General features: G+C 34.7%; 1 protein-coding gene across 1 annotated transcript in view; it reads left to right on the top strand.

Moving 5' to 3' along the window:
- CCDC171 (coiled-coil domain containing 171) overlaps positions 1–25,899 on the top strand; it is a 508,587-nt gene extending 482,688 nt beyond the window's left edge. The window contains exon 26 of the mRNA XM_044685358.1: positions 25,632–25,899. Within this exon, the coding sequence (XP_044541293.1) occupies positions 25,632–25,853 (222 nt within the window). The 3' untranslated portion in view covers positions 25,854–25,899. The remainder of the gene's footprint in view (positions 1–25,631) is intronic.
- Positions 25,900–26,411: the final 512 nt, after the last annotated feature.

Below are 26,411 nucleotides of genomic sequence, written 5' to 3'. Positions count from 1 at the left end.
GTCCATTGGTATGGGCATGAATCTGACCAGGGCATTCTGGAAGTGTGCCAAAAGAATGGCCTTGGATTATTCTTCAGTAAGAAGTACAAGGATGTATAGAAGTATTTAAAACTTCCTTAGGATTCTTAAATGTAAATGCTAACTCATATTCCATGTGCAAGGACAGAATAAACTTCTCAAGCACAAAGAACCTCTCAAAGGGAGAAAGACCTTAGTACAATTATGTATAAATGTGTGTATGCATGCAATATCAATTCATTTACATTCCTTAGAATGAAGAAAAACAGCACTTGTAGTTACAAAATTCTAAGATGCAAAACATATCCTTATACACATAATAAGAAAGAGTAATAGAAATCACATGCTGGACAATATTAAATTAATTGCAGCAGCCATGGTTAGCAAACACTCCAGTAATTTCAAAATCTGTGTAATAGATGTTCTTCATTCATTTTCATATTCCTTATGAACCTCTTCCATGATAGAGATAAACACCTTTGATAAGCCAATGTCTCCATTTTATGTCTTGCCTGATATTAATGATCAGAGAGTCAACAAAACAAAATTATCTCTATTGTTTTTATTCAAGAAATCTTATATGCTTTTTGACGTGCACAGGACTCATCTTTTGGGGCAAAAGTCTTAAGGAGATATTTTGTTATACCCAATTAAATCAAAGGATAATAAAATCATAGGATCATAGATTATGAACTGGATAATTTTTTTCTCCATTGCTGGTGAATTCATCCTTTTAATTTTTGATACTTCTTTTATTTCGTTTTCTTTCCTATTTTAAATTACATTAACCAATGCTCTATTTTATTTGTGTGTTTTTTCCCACAAAGCCAACTCCTGGTATTTTTATTAGCACAGTGTTTCTCTTACTTTCAATCTTATTGATTTCTCCTTTGATTTTTAGGATTTCCAATTTAGTCCTTAGTTGGGGATTTTTAATTTGTTCTTTTCCTAATTTTTTTGCATGCCCATTTCATTGATGTACTTTTTATCTATCTTAATGATGTAAACATTTAATGGTCTAAAATTTTCCCTAAGTATTTTTTGGCTATATCCCATATATTTTGATATGTTATCTCTTCATTGTCATTCTTTTTATCAAAGTTATTGATTGTATCTATAATTTGTTCTTTGAGCCACCCCTTTTTTAGAGTTAGATTATATGGTTTCCAATCAAATTTTAATTTTTCCATGGACTCTCATTGATAATAATTTTTACTGCATTATGATCTGGAAGGGATACATTTATTATTTCTGCTTTTCTGTATTTGGTTGTGAAATTTTTATGCCCTAAATACTTGATCAGTTTTTATAGGCATCATGTATTGGTGAAAAGATGGCATATTCTTTTTTATTCCAATACAATTTTCTCTAGAGATATATTAAATCTTACTTATAAAATGTTGTTCACTTCCTTCACTTCTTATTTATTTTTTGGTTCGGTTTTTGAAAGGAGAAAGTTGAGGTCCCCCATTTATAGTTTTATTGTCTATGTGCTCCTGAAACTCATTTAATTTCTCCTCTAAAAATCTGGAGACTATACCATTTGATGCATATGTTTCATGTCAATATTATTTCATTATCTATGGTCCCTTTTATGAAGATGTAATTTTCTTATATTTGTAAAACCAAGTGGAAGGGCTTATTGGCTCTAGGAGGGGGGAGGGAAAGAAAATGAATCATATAAACATTGAAAAATATTTTAAAAAAAATTTTAAAGAATGTAATTTCCTCTTATAATTAGATCTATTTTTGCTTTAGCTTTGTCTAAGATCATGATTGCTACTCTTGATTTATTTTTCTTCAGCTGAAGCACAATAAATTCTGCTCTAGATCCTTACCTTTACATTGTGTATGTCTCCCTGCCTCAAATGTATTTCTTATAAACAATATATCATAGGATTCTTTAATTCACCCTGTTATCTGCTTCCATTTTATGGGTGTGTTCAACCCATTCACATTCACAGTTATGATTACCTGCATATTCCCCTGCATCTTATTTTCCTTTTTTATCTTATTCTTTCTCTTTTTACTGTCATTTACTTTACTTCTTCATAAGTATTTTGATTTTAATCACTACTGTCATATACTCCTCCATTCTGTTACAAACTCCCTTCCCCCCTTATTCCCCTTCTACTTCTCTATAGGGTAAGACAGGATTTTATACCCAAATGAGTATGGTTGCTATGCTGTTTCTGAGCCAGTAATGATAAGAGTAAGATTTAAGCATTGCCCTTTGCCATTCTCACCCTCCTCTCAAGTGTAATAGTTGTTTTGCAACTTTTTAGGTGAGATAATTTATCCCACTCTTCTCCTTCCTTCCCTCAGTGCAATCTTCTTTTTCACCTCTTGATTTTTTTTTGCATATGATGTCCTCCTAGTTAGACTTACTCTCAAAATCTCTCTCCATCTCTTTCTAAGTGCTCTAATACTGACAAAAATTTTTAAGAGTTACAAATATCATCTTTCCATGTATAAATGTAAACAGTTTTACCTTATTTAATTCCCTAAATTTTTTCTTTCTTATTTACCTTTTTATTTATTTGCTTCTCTTGAGTCTTATATTTGAGCATTAGATTTTCTGTTTAAGACTGGTCTTTTCATCAAGAATGCTTGGAAATCTATTTTATTAAATGACCATTTCCCCTACTGAAAGAATATACTCAGTTTTGCTGGGCAGGTCTGAATTTTAGACCTTAGCCTTCCAGGATATCGTATTCCAAGCCTTTCAGTCCTTTAATGTGGAAGCTGCTAAGGCTTGTGTAATCCTGATTGTGGTCTCATTGTATTTGAATTGTTTCTTTCTGGTTCTTATTGTATTTTCTCCTTGGCCTTAGAGTTATTAAATTTGGCTATAATATTCCTTGGAGTTGTCATTTGTGGATTTATCAGTAGGTAATTGGTAGATTCTTTCAATTTCTATTTTACCCTCTTGTTCAAGAATATCGGGGCAATTTTCTTTGATAATTTCTTGTAATATGATGTCTAGGCTTTTTTTTAATCATGGCTTTTAGGTAATCCAAAGTTTCTTTAATTATCTGTTCTGGATCCATTTTCCATGTCAGCTGTTTTTCAATGAGATATATAGTTAATTCTATTTTTTCATTCTTTTGATTTAGTTTTATTGTTTCTTGATGTCTTGTAAAGTTATTAGCTTCTACTTGCCCAATTCTAATTTTTTAAAAAAAATATTTTCTTCCAGGAGCTTTTGAACCACCTTTTCCATTTCATCAGTTCTACTTTTTATGAAACTCTTTTCTTCATTGGATTTTGTGGCCTCTTTTTCCATTTGGCCAATTGTACTTTGCAGTGCTTTATTTTTTGATATCTTCCAGAGCCTGAGACCAATTCTAGTTTTACTTTGAAGTTTCGTGTGTAGCTGCTTTGATCTCACTTATGCTTCTGAGTCTGAGCCTTGCTCTTCTTTGTCTCAATAAATATTTTCTGTTTTTTTTTTTTTTAATGTTCTCTCATTTTCCTAACCATTTTCTCAACAGTTATTTTCATCTTAAATGTAGGCTGGGTTATCAGGGTAGAGTGGGCACTCCTCTAAATTCCAGTTTTTTCTTGCTGTTACTCACACTTATAGTTCTAGATTTCTGAAAGTTTCAGTTCTTTCAAGGTGGTATGATGGCCTGTGGTCTGGGAGATTGAAAGCCACCTTCCACTGCTGATTCGGACTCTTCTAGGGACTGCTAATGGCTTTTAGGCCTCAGAGGACTGTGAGCTACCTTATTCTAGAGTAGGGTCTAACTCCAGGCTTGGTCAGGGGCTTTAGGCCTTGCTCTGGGCTTGCATAGAACAGGTGCACTGGGCATTTGCTCTGGGGTTTGGATCCTAATCTTGGGATTAGGCAAGGGCTCTGATCTCAATTTGGACTTCCATAATCCTGGAACATTGTGGCTTGGGCTAGGTTGGGACCTTACTGCAGGCTTACACTAGAGCTTAGAACTTCAAGGGGTAGGAGTGGGGGTGGTATGGTTTTGGGGTCTCAAAGTTGGCTTGGCCCAGGTTGAGAATCTAGAACAGTAGATGTGGGGTGAGGGGAACTTGATGATGGTTTGTGCTGGTAAGTCTTGGTGCAGTCTTGGGCTGTGCAGCCTTATTTCAGGTTGTGCTCTGCTCTCATCTCAGTGAACCAGGCCTATCTTCTCAGTTGTTTTTTTTTCTGTAGGAATATTGCTTTATTCTGTTCCTTTGTTGGTTCTGTCACTACAGTATTTGTTTTGAAAAGTTATTTTAAGGTTGGTTGGAGAGAATTTATCAGAGAGTTTGAGTTTTCCTTATCTCTACTCTGTCATGTTGGCACTGCCTCCTTGGGATATCTCCGGAAGATTTTACACAAGAGTTTATATTCTCACCCATTATTACTCTTGGGTACTATATCCCACAACCTGTTAAGAGAGTCAAATATTTACTGACCAAGACATTTTGGGTGCTTTTGGTCTTCCCCTTACGGTAATTGATTTATGTAAGTTAAATTTCTATATGAGTTATTGTAACTGGTGTCAATTTTCTTTTCTCCACAGATATCCTATTTTGAGCATCAGTAACTTAAAAATAGGTTAGAATGGTTTTGTGTTAATGACTTTTTCTCATTTTGTTTTTCTAGCTTTGTATTAATTTTGATTTTTGCACTAATGGGTTGATGGTCTAATGATACACTAAAAGCTGATTCATAAATGATCTTCACATCAGAAATGAGTCTTGTAGAGTTTTCCAGGAAGATGAAGGCTTAGACAGAGTGAGTCTTAAAATCTCAATACCCTTACACACCGAGATAGAAAACAATGAGCTTCAAGAAGAAAGAGGACCAAATCTAATAATGAGACAGAGCAGGGGGAATCCTACTGCAGCACAACTAAAGAGGTACGCCAAGAAAAAGGCTTCAATTCTCGAACTGTTGGGTCTGAGAGAGTAGAAGGGGAATCCCAGGACACCTCCCCCACGTGCTATGCAGAGTTTCCAACGCCCGGGAAATCTCAGGAAGGGAGAACATACTGGTCTGGAGAGAGGAACTGGAGAGGTGACTGGAGGAGAAAACCAGAGAAACACAGCAAAAACGCTCAGAAGATGGTGGCTTAGAGAGAGCCAAAGCCCAGACCGCAGACAGCTTGGTTTCCTCATACCCAGAAAGAGAACACAGGGCTTCAAGAGAAAAAGAAACCAGATCAAACACAGCGGACAGCACAGCAGTACCCCACTGCTGGAGAGCTCAGTTCAGTGAAAATGCTCCTTCTTGTCCCCCCAAAATTTTTGTTTGTTTTTTTCCCCTCCTCTCTAGGTTTTAGCCTCAGGGCAGATTAAGCATTAAGATTAATCCAATCAATACAGGATCACTCCCAACAATTGGACAGACAAGAAGTCTTCATAAGGCAGAGAAAGTAACTGCAAGCCTCCATTGACGGCTAGGGGAAGATCTTTCATCAAAGATCATTAAATACATCTGTTTAAACTAGCAGAACAAGGAAGGAAAAAATATGAGTAAGCAACAGAAAAAGAGAAAAGAAATGACAATTGACAGCTTCTTTCAAGGAAGTAAAAAGAGAAAAAATGAAATAGAATAGAAGAAGATGAAGTAGTTCCAGCGAACTGTACACAGGCTTTGGAAGATCTCAAAATTCAATTAACTGAAGAACTTCAGAAAATCAAAAAGCAATCAAGGGAGGCAAAAGAGGCTGAAGGCAATTTGAAAAAAGGAAATACATGAACTAAAACAAGAAAATAAAGTCTTAAAAGCCAGAATTGGCCAGCTTGAAAATGAAGCAAAGAAGGCAAAAGATGATCTACAAAGAAAATCAGATCAGAAGGAGAAGGATGACCAAAAAGCCAGGGATGAAATTCAGTCTTTAAAAAACAGAACTCAACAACTAGAAGCAAATGACTTCACAAGGCAGTAAGAATATATTAAACAAAATTTAAAAAATGAAAACTTTGAGGAGAATATGAAACACCTCATTGATTCAACCAAAGATCTAGAGAACAGAGCTAGAAGAGACAAGTTAGGAATTATTGGTTTACCAGAACATCATGATAAAAGAAAAAGTTTAGATAGCATCTTATAAGAAATTATCAGAGAAAATTGCCCAGAAATTCTCGAACAAGAGGGAAAAGTGGAAATTGAAAGAATCCACAGATCACCTCCTACATTTAATCTACAACTGACAACTTCCAGGAATATTATAGCCAAATTCAAAAACTGCCAGACCAAGGAAAAAATATTACAAGCTGGTAAAAAGAAATCATTCAGATATCAGGGAACCACAGTTAGGATAACACAGGATCTGACTGCATCTACATTGAAGGACTGGAAGGCATGGAACGCAATATTCCGGAAAGCAATAGAACTGGGTCTACAACCAAGAATCAACTATCCAGCAAAAGTAACTATATTATTGCAGGGGAAAGTATGGTCATTCAATAAAATTGAGAAGTTCCAAACATTCATGAAGAAAAAAACTGGGCTTAAACAGAGAGTTTGCTGGCCAAACCCAGAACTCAAGAGAATCAACATAAGTTAATTAAGAGAATGGGGGAGGAGAAAAAAATTATTTTCTTTAATGGACCCAACAAGTTCAATCAATTTGTATCCCAAGAAGAAAAGAAAATATTGTCAAATATTAAAAATTGTTATTACCAACAAGGTAACTAGGAGAAGTTTACATAGAAGGAACAGGGACAAACTGTATAGGATGAAATGTCAAGCAATATATGTGTGAGTGTGTGTGTGTGTGTGTGTGTGTGTGTGTGTATGTATCTATGTATAAATATATATAAAACTAGGGGGTAGAAGAAGGTAATAATAAAAAAAATAGGAAAACAAACAAAAAAGAATGAATTTATATTCCATAAAGAGGCTCTTGGGACCAATAGAGAAAAATAACAATACACACACTGTAAGGGTAAAGAGGTTAGAGAGAAGAAACATTCAATACTTAAGTGCATTGAAATCAACTTACAGAGGGAAGAACAATCATATCCATTGGGGCATAGAATTGATTCATGCCCTATAGAGAAGTAGAAGAGTAACATACTGGCTGGTGGGGAGGAAAGCAATACAAGGGAGGGAGAGGAATTGGAGGGGGGAGCGCTGTGTAGCTTTAAAGAACAATAAGAGGGGAATAAGAAGAGAGGGGAAAGAAAGGGAAGTACAACAAGGGAGGAACTGATTAAAAACAAAACACTGGTATAGAAGGAAACAGTGAAAGAAGAAAGGACAGGACAAGGAGAGAGAATCAAAATGTCTGGGAATATACAGTTGATAATTATAACTCGGAACGTGAATGGGATGAACTCACCCATAAAATGGAAGCAAATAGCAGAGTGGATTAGAAACCAAAATCCTACCATATGTTGTCTACAAGAAACACACATGAGACAGACAGACAGACATAGAGTGAAAATGAGAGGATGGAACAAAATCTTTTGGGCTTCAAATGAGAAAAAGAAGGCGGGGTGGCTATCATGATCTCTGACAGAGCCAAAGTAAGGTGGTATAAACACTGAAGAAATATCAGTACTCAATATGTATGCACCAAACGGTATAGCTTCCAAATTTCTACAGGAGAAGCTAGTGGAATTCAAGGTTGAAATAGATAAAACCATACTAGTGGGAGATCTTGGGGGGGGGTGAAAGGGAAAGTAAGAGCATGAATATGTAACCATGTTAACTTTTCTAAAAAATAAATATTAATAAATGTTTAAAAATAACATAAAATATATATTATCTTTTAAAAAAAAGAATATCAAGGCAAATAATGAAAAAAAAACATGAAGGAAGGTGGCCTACCAGTACCAGATATTAAACTGTACTATAAAGCAGCGGCCATCAAAACGGTATGGTACTGGCTAAGAGACAGAAGGGAATATCAGTGGAATAGTCTTGGGGTAAGTGACCTCAGCAAGACAGTGTCTGATGAACCCAAAGAGCCCAACTTTTGGGACAAAAATCCACTAATAAAAAAACTGCTGGGAAATTTGGAAAACCATATTGGAGAGATTAGTTTTATATCCACATCTCACAACCTACACCAAGATAAATTCAGAATCGGTGAAAGACTTCAGAATAAAGAAGAAAACTGTAAGTAAATTAAGTGAACACAGAATAGTATACTTGACAGATCTCTGGGAAAGGAAAGATTTTAAAACCAAGCAAGAGTTAGAAAAAATTACAAAATGTAAAACAAATAATTTTGATTATATTAATTTAAAAAGGTTTTGTATAAACAAAAACAATGTAACCAAAATCAGAAGGGAAACAACAAACTGGGAAAAAAATCTTAATAACAAAAAATTCTGACAGAGGTCTAATTACTCAAATATACAAGGAACTAAATCAATTGTATAAAAAATTAAGCCATTCCCCAATTAATAAATGGGCAAGGGACATGAATAGGTAATTTTCAGATAAAGAAATCAAAAAGCTATTGTGAACTGATCCAACCATTCTGGATGGCAATTTGGAATTATGCCCAAAGAGCAATAACAGAATGTTTGCCCTTTGATCCAGTCATACCATTGCTGGGTTTGTACCCCAAAGAGATCATAGATAAACAGACTTGTACAAAAATATTTATAGCTGTGCTCTTTGTGGTGGCAAAAAACTGGAAAATGAGGGTACACCCTTCAGTTGGGGAATGGCTGAACAAATTGTGGTATATGCTAGTAATGGAATACTATTGTGCTCAAAGGAATAATAAACTGGAGGAATTCCATGTGAACTAGAAAGACCTCCAGGAATTGATGCATAGTGAAAGGAGCAGAGCCAGAAGAACATTGTACACAGAGACTGATACACTGTGATAAAATCGAATGTAATGGATGTCTGTACCAGCAGCAATGCAATGACCCAGGACAATTCTGAGGGACTTATGGAAAAGAATGGTACCCACATTCAGAGGAAGAACTGCAGGAGAGGAAACACAGAAAAAAGACAACTGGTTGAACACTTGGGATGATGAGGACATGATTGGGGTTGTAGACCTGAAAGGACCACACCAATGCAAATATCAATAATATGTAAATAAGTCTTAATTGATGACACATGTTAAAACCAGTGGAAATGCGAGTTATCTATGGCTGGTGGGAGTTTGGGGGGGGGGGAGTGAAGGGGAAAGTAAAAATATGAATCATGTAACCATGGAAAATTTTTCTAAAAATAAAAAAATTTAATTAAAAAAAGAAATGAGTCTTGTAATCTGTTACAATTTAACACATTTTATTTTTTGTCTTTTTTTTTGTTTCCTGCATCTGTTATCTTCTCGTTATTTTCCTGAAATATTCGTCATATTCAGAATGCCTGGAAATGTCTTAGTGCAGTTTTAAACTTTAATATCTTTAGAAGTATTAGTGTTACAAACTTACCAAAAAATACCCTGAAAAGGTAAGTACTTACATTAAAAATATTTATACATTTCTTATTAAAATTCATTATAACCACTATCTTGTGCTATCCGTCACTCTAGTTGGTTTTCATACTTTGTTAAAATTTTCGTTAGGGACTGCTAATTGACTAAAAAATTGTTTGTAATCCTAGCTTTATAGAATGAGGTTTCAATTTATCCATGACAATTTTGATGTGACCCCACAAGAACAGTTCTAATGGGGTCCGATCAGGTGACTGAAATGGCCAAACAAGAAGACTGTTTCTGCTCACCCACAAGTCTAAAAAAAAGTGTCAGCTAGAAATTATCAACACAAACAACATATAATGACGTATCTTGCTAAAATTCAAAATTTCTATGTTAGTATTCAAAACAAAACTAAATAAGTATAAAAGAACTTTAAATAGACTTTCAAATGACATTTTAGTAAGTCTGTAGTGATCCTGAAGTGATTAAAGCTCAAAACTACACTAAGACTTTTGGAATAGTTGGTATATTATGGCAAGTTGTCTGTCTTTGGTTTCTCATTCTTTGCTAATGTTTTGTTTTTTCCAACAAACTTTTCCCTTTATAAATCCGATTTATTGCCTCCATTACATTGAAAAAAATATAAAAATATATCATTTAATTTGTAGGTTCTTGAGTTCTTTGTAGAATTTCTCCACCATCCTCAGCATCAAGTATTACTGTGTAGGCTTCAATCATTTGCATAGTGATGAATTTATAAATATTTATTATGAACATTGCAACATGTAGAATTACCAAATATCTCATGAAATAATGCTTCTTGTTGCCATTTTCTGTACTCTGCAACCAATTCCACTGATTCTTTTATTTGCCTCTCCAAGGAGAACCTATAAACCTTCAGCTGAAACTTCCTTCCGTATTCTGGTTTTGTTTATGATAAATGTAGGGATTGATCTAATCCAGAAACAATGAGATACATACATACATATATACATATATATATGTATGTATGAACTAACAGAAAATGAAGCAAACAGATTTATGAAAACAGTATACATAATATATACAACAATATAAATGAAAAATAATTTCAAAATAATCAAAACTGAATGTTATGAATTATAAAGAACTCACTTGGGCCACATAGAAGAAATCTTCAATTAATTTGCAGAAACAGGTGTTGAATATTACATATATTGGCAGATTTTTTTGTTACATCAATTGGTGTTGCCAAATTTTTTCTAGTTTCTAAAAAATTTTGAGAGGCTTTGGTTGTTTGGGAAAAGGAGGCAGTTTTAAGGACATAGGAAAATATAGGTTACATGTAAAAGCAAGGATATCGATAAATCAATTTAAAAAATAAAAATAAGGAATGTTGCTATACTCTATGTACTCTAGTAGTTGTTGGTCCTAGACAAGGATATTATATTTAGAGTACCATCATTTAAGCTAATGTTTTAGACTATCTAAAAATGATGTCACTTTTTAGCATACTTCTTTTTCTTCCACATTGTCACAAACATTACGGAAGTGGCAGAACCTACTTCTCAAATACAGAGCCATTTTATATTTTTCTTTGTTTCATAAGATGCCATAATGACAACTAACATCTATATGGTGGTTTCAGATTTGCCATAATTTTCCCAGTTTCTTTTCTTTAAGCCTCACAATATACCTGTGAGGTAAATTATATAATAATAATTATTATTGTTACCATACAGATGAGGACACTGAGATTCATGGAAGTTAAATGATTTGCCCTTAGCCCCCCAGATAGTACGTGTCAGTGATTAGATTTGGATCTATCTTCTTGATTTCAGGTCTAGTACTTTTTCCACTTTGCTAGGCTGCTTCTCAGGAGCCAGCAACCCTAAGGTACCACTTTTCTGTTGAACATTCCAAATCATATTGCTTGTCTTGTAGCTTGAATACGACTGAGAAGTTAGATCAGTTTTTTTTATTATTTTCAGGTCTGGCAATGGAAGCTATATGAAGCTTTCTTCTCTGCTCTAGTACTTTTGATCTTGAAGCAGAACTCATTCGGTGAATTGGGGGACAGAAAGGATCCCCGTAATTCTGAAAGCATGTGCTATTCCAAGGGAGATTTTGTCTTAAGCAACAAGATGGAGAACTAGACATCTTATCCTCATGACTTCTCAAACCTATCCAAAACAGAAACAATTCATAAAAGATAAAACAACTTCAGCTGTTTCCATGGCCTAGGATAGTGATGGGCAACCTTTTGAGCTTGGTGTGTCAAAATTTGCCCAAAAACATGAGCATAACTTGGGTGGTGTGTCACTTTGAGAAAAAAACAACATAATTTCATGATATTTATAATTTAAATAACAAAAATGTATAATTGTAATATATAACTATGTTTAATAAACCAAAAACTAATTATTTAACTTGCCTGCTCCATGATAGTTGTTTTGGCCTCCAGACCTTCAGCACAGAGTCTCTACACTGCACTATAGCAAATGTTTCATCCTCGGCACACAGCCCCAGACTTCTCTGTATGCGGCCGCGTGTCATCGAAAATGGGACACGCGTGTCACAGGTTTGCCTTCGGGCCTGGGACACGCTAGGGCGGATGCTTGTTGACTCCGACCTCACTTAGGAACCTTTCCTGCGTCTTGTTGGCTACAGCAGTAAGGCTGCACTAACAGACCCAAGGACACGGCGCAAGTCTAAAACAAAGCACGCCTCCACACTCTAAGGCTTCTTCTTAGTGCCTGAGACACCTTATCCCTGTGTTGTGGAAGCCGCCAGGCAGCCACAACCCCTCCGGAGCAAAAGCCCGAGGGAGCCCCAGCACAGCAAGCCCTGAATGGCTGCTGCCAGCAAAGCCTAGAGCAAGGGTGCACAGCCCTGTAGCACCAGTGCTACCAAGCTCTGAATTGCTCCAACTCTGAAAGGCAGTGAACTGAGGAATAGAGCATTCCATGAGAGTGCAGCAATCCATTAAACGTGAGGGAAGAGCACACTATCCAACTGGGGGCCAGTTTTTACCACTCAAAAGTCATTTCAGGCAGAGACTTAGGCTGATGAACTGTGAATTGCTCAACATGGAAGGAAGCTGAGATGTTTTGATATCCAACCCCCAAGAGGAAGGTGTTAAAAAGTGAGTTATAGAGAAAATAAAAGGGAAAAAGAGGGGCTGAAATTACCAAAAATTTCAAAAAGAACAAAATCAAAGACCTTTGAACAAAAACAGATAAATTAATAGGAAAAACTAATAACAGAAGGAATGGGTGTCTCTAGTAAAGAAGTTCAGGCATCTGTGAATACTACAAAACAAGGGGAAATGATCCAACACTTAATGAAGACAGAGGACCCTGTGGAATTTGTGGAGAACACAGAATCACAACATATTGTTCTTGAGTAATGAGATTTAAAGAAGATTCTGTTGTAATCTATTTCTTATAAATAGTAGATAAAGAGCTAACACATTGTAAAATAATGAAGGATTGTGGCTTGGAACACATCTCCTATTTTAAGTTTTGAGTCATTATGCAAAATATTTATTTCCAATGATTTTTGTAGAATTTATAAATATACTCTCAGGTTCAGTTGATATATTGGTAGTTTTATGGACCTCACTTCTCCCTCTTACTTTTTTTGTTCTTTGTTAAATAGTGATAACTCATTGGATAATAGTGGGGAGAGAAATGCATTCAAAAATGATAGTCATATTAAAATAGAAGATAGACTAATTTTGAAAAATGTCTTTCAAGAAGTCTTATATTCTTAAGTAAAACATTTCCTGTAACACAATTTGAAATCTTTCTTCTTTTCCACCACAAGTACTCTTAACCAGAGCCAATATTTAGTAATTCCACTTAGAGGGGAAAAAATATTGGATATACTCGGGGCAGAGGAATAGTTATAGTTTCCAGATTGTTACTGAGCTTTCTACATAACATAAAAAGTTTTATAACTTTAAAAGGAAATTCTTTAGTAATGAAAAAGTGGTTAGAAAGTTCTTGCTTAATAGTTCCCAGAGAGAGTGGGACATATGTACCTTTTGACCATGTAGGTAGTAATTTAGCAGCTGTTGATGGTGTTTATAGAATCTTCACAAATGTTTTATATAGCTACTAGGGAAAATGATTTGCATCATATTATATTATATTTTTTCTGTAGGATCATCTTGTATGAGTTTACTGGTTATCAGTTTGTTCCCTTTGAGATATCTAACTGTAAAAAGTTGACGTTAGAAGCTGTTCTTTTGTTAATCAAAACCTCAGGATTTTCTGACCAACTTTAAAGGCTTCCTAGCTTTTAACTAGTCAGTTATATTTTCTCTTTGAAATTTGGCAGAGGGAAAGGAAGAGGCTGTTATATGTAAAACTATGGCTAAACATAAAAATTAATATGCCATTGTAGATAAAATTAAGTTTAGAAGGCAAACATTCTTTAAAGGAACATTTAGAGATTTAAAACCATTTTGAAGAAGAGTTACATAATTTCTTGATCACCCAAAATGAACTGGTTTTGTGTGTGTGTGTGTGTGTGTGTGTGTGTGTGTACACACAGAAAGTGTCTTAGAGTTGTCAACAACTTTAAAGGGTATCAATCCTCTCACCCAATGCACAAATCTTTTGACATTCTAGACAGGTTGGTCATCCCTATCATGCGTACTGATGTCTAATTTTTGGCCAAGAATGGCCAAAGAAAAGAAAAGGAAGTGTGTCCTTCTCTGGTAGCTAACTCTACCATGCTTGGTAAGAGGGCAGGAAAGCAGATAAGAGAGAAAAGATAAGAAAGGAATGAGTAAAGATTCTCTAGAGAAATTCCTGCAACTGCAAGAGGAAAGAAATTGCTAGGCAAACATGGTTATAAGATAAAATTGACTTTTATTCAACAAACATTAAGTATTTTTTCGTGCTAGGTACCAAAGATATAAAGTAAAAAATGAAATCTGGTATATTGGTATATATTTACTGGTATACTGGTAAATATTTTACAACTGGCTCTCTGAAGAGTAAAAAATGTGCACTTGAGTTGTTTATTATTCACATTTTCTCCATCACTTTAAAAAGTCTCAGCAGTCAACAAAATAATAAACTAAGCCCTGATTTGTAGGGTGTACCTTTTTACAAAATATAGATGCTTATACTGAAAACTTAATGAAATCTCTTGTACCCATACAAGCTTGCTCTGGAATACAACTTTTCCTTGCCTGTGATTGTTAATACAGCTTAGAAATTTAAAAACTATAATTTTTTAAATAGAAATATCAATTAATTGTTAAAAAGTAAGCTTCATTGGTACAGAGAAGATTGATAGCAAAATGCCTTAAATGGCATGGGAACTTAGAATTTATAAGGACTGAATGCCTTTTGCGGGGGGGGGGGGACCAGATTTGTGATTTTTTCCCAATGAGGACTCTTTTATCAATTTCATCTTAGAAGTAATAAGTATCTGGAATTTATTGAGTAAATGGGGTAGCATGGCTAGGCCTGCATTTAAATAAACTCACTTTGGTGTCTATATAGAGGGTAGATTGGAGTAGAGAGCTGAGACATGGACATTAATTAAGAGGTAATTGTAATAGTCCAGGGAAAGAAGTAAGGTACTTACTCAAGAGAGTGGTGATGTATGACTTAAGAGGAGGTGGTGCTATATATGGTGAATAAGGTGAGGAAGTTAGGTCACATAAAGCATAAGAATATATATGACTAGAAGGGTGATGGTCCCTCAATAGTATGAACTTGGGCATCTACAAAGGTGTATAGAAGGAGAATTAACAGAGAGCAGCAACCAAAAACTCCAGGGAACAGGGTATTTAGTAGGATAGGGTGATCCACAGGGTCGGATACTGTAGGATAAAGAGAGAGAAAGCTGATAGATTTGGCAATTAAGAGCTCTTTTGATAACTCTGGTGATAGTACTTGAGTTGAGTGATATGGATTGAAAGCCAACTGCAAAAAAAAAATCGACAGAAATGAGAGAACAGGGAGGTCTTCTAAAGAAATCTGGCAGAGAAAAAGAGAGACTCAGGACTATACTGAGAGGCAGTGGTAGGATCTAGGGAGGATTTCTGAGGATGAGGTGAAAACACACTTAGCATGAGGGAAGAAGCTAGTTACTATTAAATCATTCCCTTTCCCTTTTCTGCCAGACATTATACACAAGAAACCAATAGGCAATTATCTCTTAATTGTCTCTACTTTCTTACTTTTTAACTTTCTCTATAACCCCTTACAGTTTGCTCCCTCCCCCAATACTCTACCAAAATACTTCCAAATGTCATTCTTTGCCTTTTCTACCCATATCTTCAAAAACCTAAATGAAATGGCCTTAAATATGTATCCATTAATGTATAGTTGTGAAACTTATTTTTGAGCCTAAATTGTGTAATTTTCATGTCTTTTTAATTTCACCTTGCTATATTTAATTTTTCTAGTTTGTGAAAAAAAATGTCAGATCTTAATTCCATTGCCCAGTGTGTTTGCTATTCTACATTATATCAGAAGCACATTTGATTATTCAAGTCTGATAAAAATGTTAAACATTATAGTTCCACAAATAGTGGATAGTCCAGTAAAGATTATCTCCCAATTTGAAGTTTTACCATGAATGACTTTTTAGATCTTCTTGTTAGTTATTTCTGAATCTAATTGTATTATTGTCTAGCCTATTGTTCCCTATCTTGTCCATCAGAAAAGAGACTTTACAAAATCCTTTGCTGAGATATGAGTATACTATGACTAGTCTACTAACTTGATGAAAAAAAGAAAGGTGATTACTCTGGTATATCTTGTTTTTGAGGAAGCCATGATAGATTATCTCTTTCTAGATATTTAAAACCCATTTCTTCATATTCTAGAATTTCACCAGGAATGTAATTCATGCTTATTGACCTATAGAGTACAAATTCTGTGCTTTTTTCTTTTTTTTTTTAAATTTGGACATTTGTCCTTCCAGGTCTTTGTTGACTCTCTCATTCTACACAATTTTAAAGAGATGACTTAGAAACTCAGTGACTCTGGGGCAGTTATCAGTGGATAGAAAGCTAGACCTGACATGAGAGGTCCTGGCAAGTAACTTAAACCTAGTCACCTAAGCTTTACCACTTTTCTTCCTTGAAAGACAGAAGGTAAAAGTTTAAAATATTTTTAATGTGAAAACAAATTCAGTAACTCAAAATTTCATTCAGGTCCGATGAATTGAACTCACTGTACACTAAAAGGTGTTCTCACCATCTCTCAACTTCTATTTTTCCTTTCATTAACTCTTTTTAAATATCTCCTTCCCATTCTAATTATTTTTCTTGGCAAAACAAACAGAAACAGGATGAACTAAATGGATCTCCCTTCTCTCTGTTAAACATTATCATTTCATCTGCTTCAGGCATTTCTTTGGTTCTCTTGATTTTTCAACTTAGCTTTAAAAAGATCCCTTTTTCTGTCCTTAGCATCACATTTTTGCCTTCATCCTTTTAACTGTCTTTGCTTCCATCTAGTATTTATGATTTTTAAAAATATAAATTGGCTGATGAATTCCATTATATGTCTTCTTATATATTCTCTATTTTCTTAAACACTGGAATTATTTTTGTTTCTTTAGAATTTTATTGTCTAGAGTTTATCATTTTCAAGAAATTCCCAGCTGCCTTCCCATGTTGAATTTTAGGCTACATGGGCCTACCTATCCTTTAACTGAACCCTTTGCAAGGGTTTCAATAAAATGCTTGTTGAATACTTTTCCCAGATCTATTGTGCGTGTCAGATTACGTCCAGCTTTCTTCTTTTCCACATTAGTTCTAATATGGAATGATGACTAATCCCCAAATTTTCACTAACTTCTCCCTTTGGGCCTGTGCATCCAGAAGAGTTCCCTTTGGGGGCAGCTGGGTGGCTCAATAGATTGAGAGCCAGGCTCAGAGACGGGAAGCCTTTGGTTCAAATCTGATATCAGATACTTCCTAGCTGTGTGACCCTGTATTGATTATAAGATGGAAGGTAAGGGTTAAAAAAAAAAAGCAGAAGAATTCCCTTCATTGGTTCTTCCATCTTTTGAAAGATAAATAAAGCAAGACAAAAAATAATTTATTAACTGATTTGTGTTAGAGAAATAGCTCCTAATTACATCTAGATAATTGAAGTTCTCTATCATTGCTATATCATGCCACTGGATAAGCTTTTGATCTGTTTCCAATACTAATTTTTTTTCCTTCTGTCTAGTTGTCTGTATTTTTTCTCATGACAATATCTTTTCTATTTCTTCCTTGCTCTTCATCCAAATCCTCTCCTTCATGCTTTTGGCCTCTGATTTATGGACTTGATATACAAATATTATTCTTTCTCCCACTTTTATATATTATTTCCCTTCTTAATAACACAAAATCTTCCATAACGATATTTCCATCACAAGTCTTGATACCACTAAATGCCACTAAATCTTAGCAATATCTGTGAAGTGACCTTTTGCCTCCTTTTCTAGGGATCTCCTAGTGACAGCAACAGACCTCTATTCTTAATGTTACAGGTTGTGGTAAAATATGTTTTCATGTAAAGCCCGGAAGGTTAAAAATCTGTCTAAATTGTGATTTTCTTATATTAGTTATATGTAACTTTTGGAACTAGGTATCTAAGACTTTATTCTTCAGTGTGAATGGCCTTTCTTTCTAGATTTGACTAGGATCTTTGTTTTTAAAGTTAAAAAGAACCCAGAGTTCATCTCATCCATTCTCTTATTTTCAAGTTGATGAATCAGGTACAAAAAAGGCAGTAACTTGCCCATCTTTATTACCTCCAAAATAAATTTTTTAATGATGGCTATGAGCATTAGTCCTTAAAATTTTTGACCAGCTTACATCTATCCTCCTTTTTCTACTGATAAAGATTCTTAAGGAAATGAGGTGATTTATCTAAGATTACTCAGTAGGTAGTGCCAGAGCTATGACTAGAATCTAGACTTGTACTTCTCTGGTCTAGTTCCTGGTCTAGCTTTTCTCACTACTCTCTGTGACATTTTCCTGGAATGTTATTTGTGCATACTAAGTCATTTTTCTTTTTTCAGATAATAGTAAACTTTGGAGGACTTATCTTGGTTGTAAGCGCAACCTATAAGACAAATGGCTTAGTGTCATTGTTTCAGATGCCTCTTTCCTCAAAAGTGATTTTAATTTATGTGCAGTTTATGGAGTGATTATTGTGTAATAGAACTAATGTTTTATTTATTTATTTTTGCTTGGAAAAACACACTCAGAGAATTTAGACATTAAACTTTGAAAAAGTTTATGGCCATTGGGCATTTCCAATTACTATATTTCATAAAATTTTTTAAATGCAAATTTTTATGAGACGCATTCTGTGTTCTGAATATGTATTTAGCTGATGGACTGTAACAGTTCAAATAGAACCATTTACAACTTGCATAGTAAATACAAGTACTTCCATAAAGATTCTCATGACACCCAGCCTTTATTTCAGGTAAGTAATTTTCTTTTTAAAAATTGTATAAATTTGCACTTACATGATTGATTCCCACAAGATCTTCTCTCATTTAAAAAACACTCTAAATAAATATGGATTTTAATGATTTAAAAGAATCTTCCTGACCATTTGATGAATAGTAGCTTTTAAAGGTTCACATATTGGTAAAGGTGGTATTACATATTACACCAAAATATTTCATTGACACATTTTCCTGTCATTTCATTGTAAGTTCTGGTCGGTTTTTGTGGTATGGAAATGACTTGAGATTCACAAAGTCCCTCTTTACAAGCAAAATTTCATTCAGGTCTAACCAAGCTATAACGGCACCAAGTTGTGGTCAGGCTATTATAAGTCTGTTACCCAAGGACTAGCTTAGCTAAATTCAAAGACATCATTACATCACCTTATTTAAGCTTCAGCAGACTATAGTACTCTGGCTAGAAGATCCTTTCCAACAGTATTGGGATTAGACCTTGAGGAGTCACTTAAAAATTTTTTTTTCATAGACTTTCCTACGAGAATAGAATTTCACTGACCAAATTGCTTTTATTGATTGATTACATCTTCCATTGTATGGGCTCATCGGCCAATATGCTTTACCTAGGGGAATATAAAATTCTTGGGGTTCAGAGATTTTTTTAGTATTATTATTTTCTCTAGTTCCTAGTATGGTGCCTGGCGCAAAATAAGCACTTCATATATGTTTGCAAAATTAAGTTAAATCGTGAAAGCTCTAAAAATGTATGTGATAGAGAGCATATATTTTGTCTTTAATGATCTATTCTGTTTTTGGTAACAGATTTTCTACTATTCAGTTTTTAAAAATCTAATCTCTCTTCTTTTTATGCTTTGACTTTTTATATTTAGTAACATCCATTTGGAATTTATCATAGAATATGGCATAAGATGCTGATTAATCCTATTTTTCATCAGAATGCTTTATAGTTTGCAAAGCAATTCTTCTCAAATAAAAGGTCCCTTCCCTAGGGTTTTTAAACTGAAGAGAAAGACAAAACCTAATAAGATACAAATTAATAATGATAAATGTATAGTGCTAGTCTTGGGTTTATAAACAAGAAAATTATAGGATGACAAACTTAACTGTACAATAATTTATGTGCAAAGACTTTTAGCAAAACATTTAATAAAATTTCATGCTACTCATATAGAAAATATTGAAAACCGTGGGTTAGACAATAGCATAATTAGGAGAATTCTGAGTTGTTTGAATAGGTAGATACAAAGAGTAGTTTTTAGTGGTTCAATGTTGCCTTGGAAGAAAATCTCCATTGAACTTCCCATGCATCTGTATTTGACTCTGCTGTTTAATATTGCTTTCATTGAATTGGACCAAGACATGGATGGAATAGTTATTAAATATGATAAAATTTTATGAAGTTAGGAGAGTTATCCACAACTCAAGATGGCATCCTGAGGATTCAGAATATTGTGAATAGTCATAATATTGGGCCAAAATGAATAAGCTGATATTCAATGGTAAATATAAAGTCCTACTACGATACCCTTCATTTATGAAACCCCTCAGTTCTCAAAGACTATGACAACAGAGTATAAACTCTGGGAGATTTGGTGATACTAAAAAGCTTCACTTGTGGGGATAACAGTCAAAGCCTGCTTTCCAAGAACTAACCTAAGTATTCAGTAGATGTCCAACTGAGCAAACTCATCCCAAGGATACTCAAGGATTACTTTATGTAGGAAGACTACAAAGAGAAAATTTTTTTATTAAAGATTTGCAAAAAAAATATTTAAGAAGCTACTTTCCCCATCAAGAATAGTCTAACTACCACACTTGGATATAACATCACAATCCGAAATAGGCTTATGTAGAAGAAAGAAATGACACTAAAGAGAGCAAAGATTACAGAAGCAGCTAGATTGGATCAAATGTAGAGAGAAGATATTCATACTGGAGCTGATATCATTATCAGAGCATTGAGGCTCCAATATACAAAGTATTTGACGTAGTAGAAAATATCAAAGGAATAGAGAAAAAAATTCAGACTTTATAAATTTAAAAAAAAAATAGACAACCAAAAGATCAGTAGCTACTTACCTATATGCCTAGTCTTCCATCCATACAAAATTTTTATGGGTCTTCTGTACACAAAGACATTCTTAATAAGGATATTATTAAGGAACAAGTAGACATTCTACATGTGATTTTGAAAAGGGAAGCACATTATTACCATTTCACAGTTAATTGAAAGATAAAAAAACTTCCCTTCTTGTTGTTTATTACTATCTATCCATATGTCTAAATTCTATCCATATGTCTAAATCGTTTAGGATTTCTCAAAAGATAAGAGAAATAATCCTGTTCAATAACCCTCTGATAGTAAACATCAGGTGAGGTATAAAATAGGGACACACATACATGCACACACACATGCCAAAAATATCTACTATTGTGATAAAGGAAATACAGCTCACAATCTGTATTGAAAAGGGCATCCCCATGAATGGTGAAGTCCTTCTTATGCTCCTATTTGGGAGTGACATTGTGCTGATTACATCAAGCACCAGAACATTACAGAGACTCCCTGAAGAATCTGTAATCACTTAAAAGAAATTGTCCTACATAGGAAAGATTAAATGGATGAAAAATGTCTGTTGCCTAGATCTCAACATATATCTTGGATGGACACGCTAGAAAACTTGTTCTTTGTATATGTATCTGAGATACACAATGCATATAGACAAAGAGTACGTTCCAGAGTTGAACAGAATGGGGGGAAGTAAAATACATTGCTTTCAGGAAACTGAAAGCATTGTTACTGACAAAAACATGGATGGGTGGCAATCTTTATCATTGTCAGGAGCTCTTGAATTCATGACATTCAGATCTTTTTTAGGTAAATGTAAAGTGTTTTATTTTTACCTAAATATACTTTATTTATATTTATATTTATTTATATTTATACCTAAATAATAAATAAAGTATTTATTATAGGTAAAAGTAAACTCTTTGGTTCAAAAATTTAACTTTATAAGTCAAGATGGAGGAATCACATTGCTAAATGATATCTGAAAAATATCTAAAAGTTTTAATCACCTGGGAGCTCAGTAAGAATCAACACTGTGATATAGCAGTCAAGAAAAATAATTGCAGTGTTAGTCCACTTTGAGAAAGGCATCACTGCTAGGAATGAGGAGGTGATAATCCTTCTGTACAGTGCCCTGGTCAGATCACATCTGATGTACTGAGTCGGTTCTGGGGGACGTGTTTTAGGGAGAATATTTGATAACCCAGAGAGTGTCCAAAGGAAGGCCACCAGGGTGGTACAGGGCATGTCATTTTAGAATCAGTTGAAGAAACTGTCATTGTTCAGCCCTGGAAAGAGAAAACTCGGCAGACAGACAAGGGAAGATCTGCCAAGGGGAAGGAGAATTACATTGGTTCTGCTTGGCCCAGTTAAAGTCTAGGATTAATGACTATAAATTGCAAGGATAAAATTTTAGTTTATGCAGGTAACTCAAGTTTTAAAAACTAATAGGACAATCGAATGTACAGAACTTTACAAAAGGAATTGAACCCAGTCAGGAAGAATATTTGAGGTTATATGGCTGCTCATTTTGATAGAGCTTTTCATTATACTTTGCAGAGTGTACAGAAAGTTCTCTGGAAAAAAACAAATGTGGTTTTATATTTCCCTAAATGTCAATTTAGGGCATATTACTCTGTCTCTGAGATTCTGGCATTCTTTTGCAGGGAGTGTGATAGCAAGAATTTGACTGGATGTTAGGGAAAACTTCCTAACAAGTGGACTGTTCTGAGAAGTTGTGGGGTTCTCTTTGGAAATCTTCAAGCAAAGGACGTGACCATTTTTCTCACATGCTTTGGCGGGAATTCTTTTTCTAAAATGAATTTGACGTACAGATCTCCGGAGAAAAATAAGGATCTAAATTTTTGATTCTGTGACCTAAGGGCTTGTTCAGTGAACTACCCAGCCTATACCAGCATGGACAAAACTTTTAGAGATCACGTGCTCAACTTCACCCTCTAGCCCCCTGTGAGGCGCCTCCCCACCCCCCATTGGGCTGCTGACAGGGGGAGAGGAGCAGCCCCCTCCGTGCTGTCCTGTGAGGAGATAACCTCATTCCTAGATAGATGCGGGGTTTGCGGAGCAAGTGAGGCTGTAACCCATCCGGAAGCGGTCTGTCCACGTGGGGGAATCTCGCTATAAGAAGCCCACGTGTCAAGACTCTGTGGACATAACTGAGGGGATTTAGTATGGAGAGGAGGAAGCAGGGAGGAGAGTCACGTGGGAGGGAGAGAAGGCATGACTGACAGACAGACAGACCCTTTCTGCTTGATTTAAGAAGGCAGAAAGGAGGATTACAGGCTGGAAGCTATAAATGGGCAAATTTTGACTGAATATAAGAAAAAACTTCTTAACTAGAAAAGTCAAAAGTGGAATGGACTCACTAATCAGATCATGGGGAATTCTTTGTCATTCAAAGTTTCTAAGCACCTCCTGTCAGGAATGTTTTAGAAGAATTGGATTAAGATGACCTTTAATATGCCATCTAACTCCAAGTCTGACTCTTAAAAAATAGGTTGTTTTGGTTCAGGCTGCCATGTTGGAAGCAGCTAATTCTGAACACCCCATTTAAGAGCCATGAGGAAAAGAGAAAAGGAATAAAGAGAAGGAAATACATGAAAGTCCTCCTGGTATATATATTGCGCCTATATGCCTAATACACTACTTGCTGTTTTAATACAACCAAAAACAAGGATAAAGTTCATTCATTCAACAAACATTTGTTAAATGGTAACAATATGAGATAAAATATTAATGAAGCCTGTTACTGACTTCATGGAGCTTATGCTTTAGTAGATAGTTCCACAGCCAACCTGAAACGTCTGAAAATTTAATTTCAGTATCCATAAAAGTAGTGAAGCACTCTTTTCTAGTCCTTAGATATGTGAGATATGTTCGCAATAAGAAACATCCAGGCCTGAACCATCTGGGAAGACTAGATAGATGACAACCATAGTTCCTGCAACCATAGTTCCCAGAGTGGAATTTCTGAGATTCCACAAACCACCATTGATTCATTTGTTAAATAACTTATTTCATAATCATTAGAGTTCTTTTCCTTCCTTGGGGTGGGTTTAAATAGCTTCTTCATCTATCCACTCAAATGTGCTGCCATTTTATTTGTCTTTTTAAGGCCTAGCATAAAGAGGGATGATTTTTGTCAGCTATAAGCTTGCAGTAGAGTATCAAGAAATCAAAAGAGCCAACATCAAAGAAAATTGCTGAACTAGGTGTTAGATGCAGCCATTGATTTTTCTCCAGTCCTGTGTTAGGAAAAAAATCCACAAAAACTGTGAAGTATACAACAGTGGAATTCCTAATATTCTCTTAAAGTCAACTATGGATTTCTCTTATTTTTTTACATGTAGAAGCATAGTTTTGTGTTATACTTAAAACATATTAAAGCAGCTTCTAGAAGCTATTTCTATTAAAGCTATTTCTATATCACACCTTATTATGGTAGAAATTGTTGGAGAATCTAGTGGAAAAAAGAAATTATTATACTTCAGAGTTTGTTCCTTTACTCAGTCTCACTATGCCTATAATCTTAAGGATGTTAGTTTGTGTCAGGCTAGAAAAACTCCAGCATATAATTGGTTACTATTTCTTTATCATCTCTTCATTTCCTAGAAATAATGCTCCGCTTTCGATGTTCAGATCCTCTCCATGCCAAATATAAATCACTGCTTATTGTAGAGACTTAGGGGTTAAATGGGTAGCTTTTTCAAAGTGTAAATCAAACTTTCAGGTACTTCAACAGTATGTAGCGTGGAACATGTTTGATCTTTAATAGCTTTCTGATTCAGATAATGTTTAAAAATATCCAACAAATAGATCCTTCTGTGTTGCAATCACATATATTTTTGCCCAAATGAAGCTTTTATCACATAGAATAGTGTCAGTTTTAAAGGCAAAGGCAAAATCTCAGACAATTGTAACAAGTAACAAGTTAGCTCCAAATTGTACATTTATGTCTTAGAATAATATCTTAACATGAACACAAAGGTTGATTTATTTTCTTGCTACTATATGTAGCCATTAAGTAATTCCAATGAGGGCAACTAGATGGCATAGTGGACAGAGTGCTGGACCTGAAGACAGGAAGGCTTATCTTCTTGAGTTCAAATCTGACCCCAGACATTAACTAGCTATGTTACCTTGGGCAAGCCACTTCACTTTTTGCCTCGGTTTTCTCATCTATAAAATGAACAGGAAAAGGAAATGGCAAACCACTCCAGTATGTTTGCCAAGAAAGCCCTAAATGGGGTCAAGAAGAGTCAGATATGACTGAAATGACTGAACAACAGTAAAAAATTTAGTTTGTAGTTTTAAAAATGTATGTGTCCTTTCTTCTTTCTTTTTCTTCTCTCCTCTCTTCTCTCACTTCACCCATTTCTCTTTTTTCCCCTCCCTCCATGTATTATACTCTCTCCATCTTCTTTCCTCTTTCCCCTTTCACTTCCTTCCTTCCTCCTTTTATGAGACAGCATTGTATGAACTCTTTGATATAATTATATCTTTTTCAATTTTGGAGTTAAATATGACTTATTCTAGTTAGCAGTAAATAGTTATGATATAGATATATAGCTATTACATTGAATTTATTTTAGTTTTCATATGTTTAGCTACATTATATTAATATGAATTCCATTTTCATTAAAATAGAGCCAGTACATATTTATTTAATATTTTAGTAAGTATATTTGACTTCTTCTTCTTTCTTCTTTTTTTTTTAATGTGCATCATTTTAGGGATCACGAGACCATTCAAATGTCTCCATTTCTTCAAGAACCACTCTTCATGCTGACCGAAACATGAATGAGGATTTCTTGCCACTGAAAGCTGAACTTGACACAACTTATACTTTTTTAAAGGAAGCATTTGTAAATAGTTTATCCCGTTCTCGGGCTTCCCATTCCTCTGCTGTGAATATTTCTACTGATTCCAAAAGAACAATACAAAATGGATTCTGATTTTTATGAAAATAGCATGGAAGTTATATTTAACAATAAAAATTTGTTTGGGGGATTTTCTTATTATTTAAATCTTATTTCAGAATTTGTGACAATGATTTGCCTTTTTTCTTATTAATTTGTGTAATTCAATATCTGTCTTTTCGTGTGTGTGTGTGTGTGTGTGTGTGTGTGTGTGTGTGTGTGTGTGTATCTGTGTCTCCTTGCATAATGAAATAACCAACTTGGGTTTTTTAAAGTTTTATTTATTATCATAGTTGCTCATTTTTATGTAACATATTTTTAAATGTTAAAGAATGACACATTTTGGGTAATTTTCCTCAGACTTAAAAAAATCAATAAGCCATTTTAGTCTCTATCTATCAAAGTTGTTTCATACTTGTCTATTTTAAAGCAGGGCTGCAATACTTTAATAGGATCGAGAGAGCTATTTGAAATGTATGCCAATGATTCCTGTCATTTCATGGCAGCCCTGCCATGGTTCACTGAGCCCCCTCTTCTCTCTTGTCAGCTCAACTGAAGACAAGCATTTAGTTGCAAACTTTAAGCAGGTTGTGC

Source organism: Gracilinanus agilis, chromosome 1, assembly GCF_016433145.1.
Source record: "Gracilinanus agilis isolate LMUSP501 chromosome 1, AgileGrace, whole genome shotgun sequence".
In the NCBI taxonomy this organism is placed as follows: domain Eukaryota; kingdom Metazoa; phylum Chordata; class Mammalia; order Didelphimorphia; family Didelphidae; genus Gracilinanus; species Gracilinanus agilis.
Note: the sequence above shows the minus strand (reverse complement) of the source record. Positions and strands in the feature narration are given on the sequence as shown.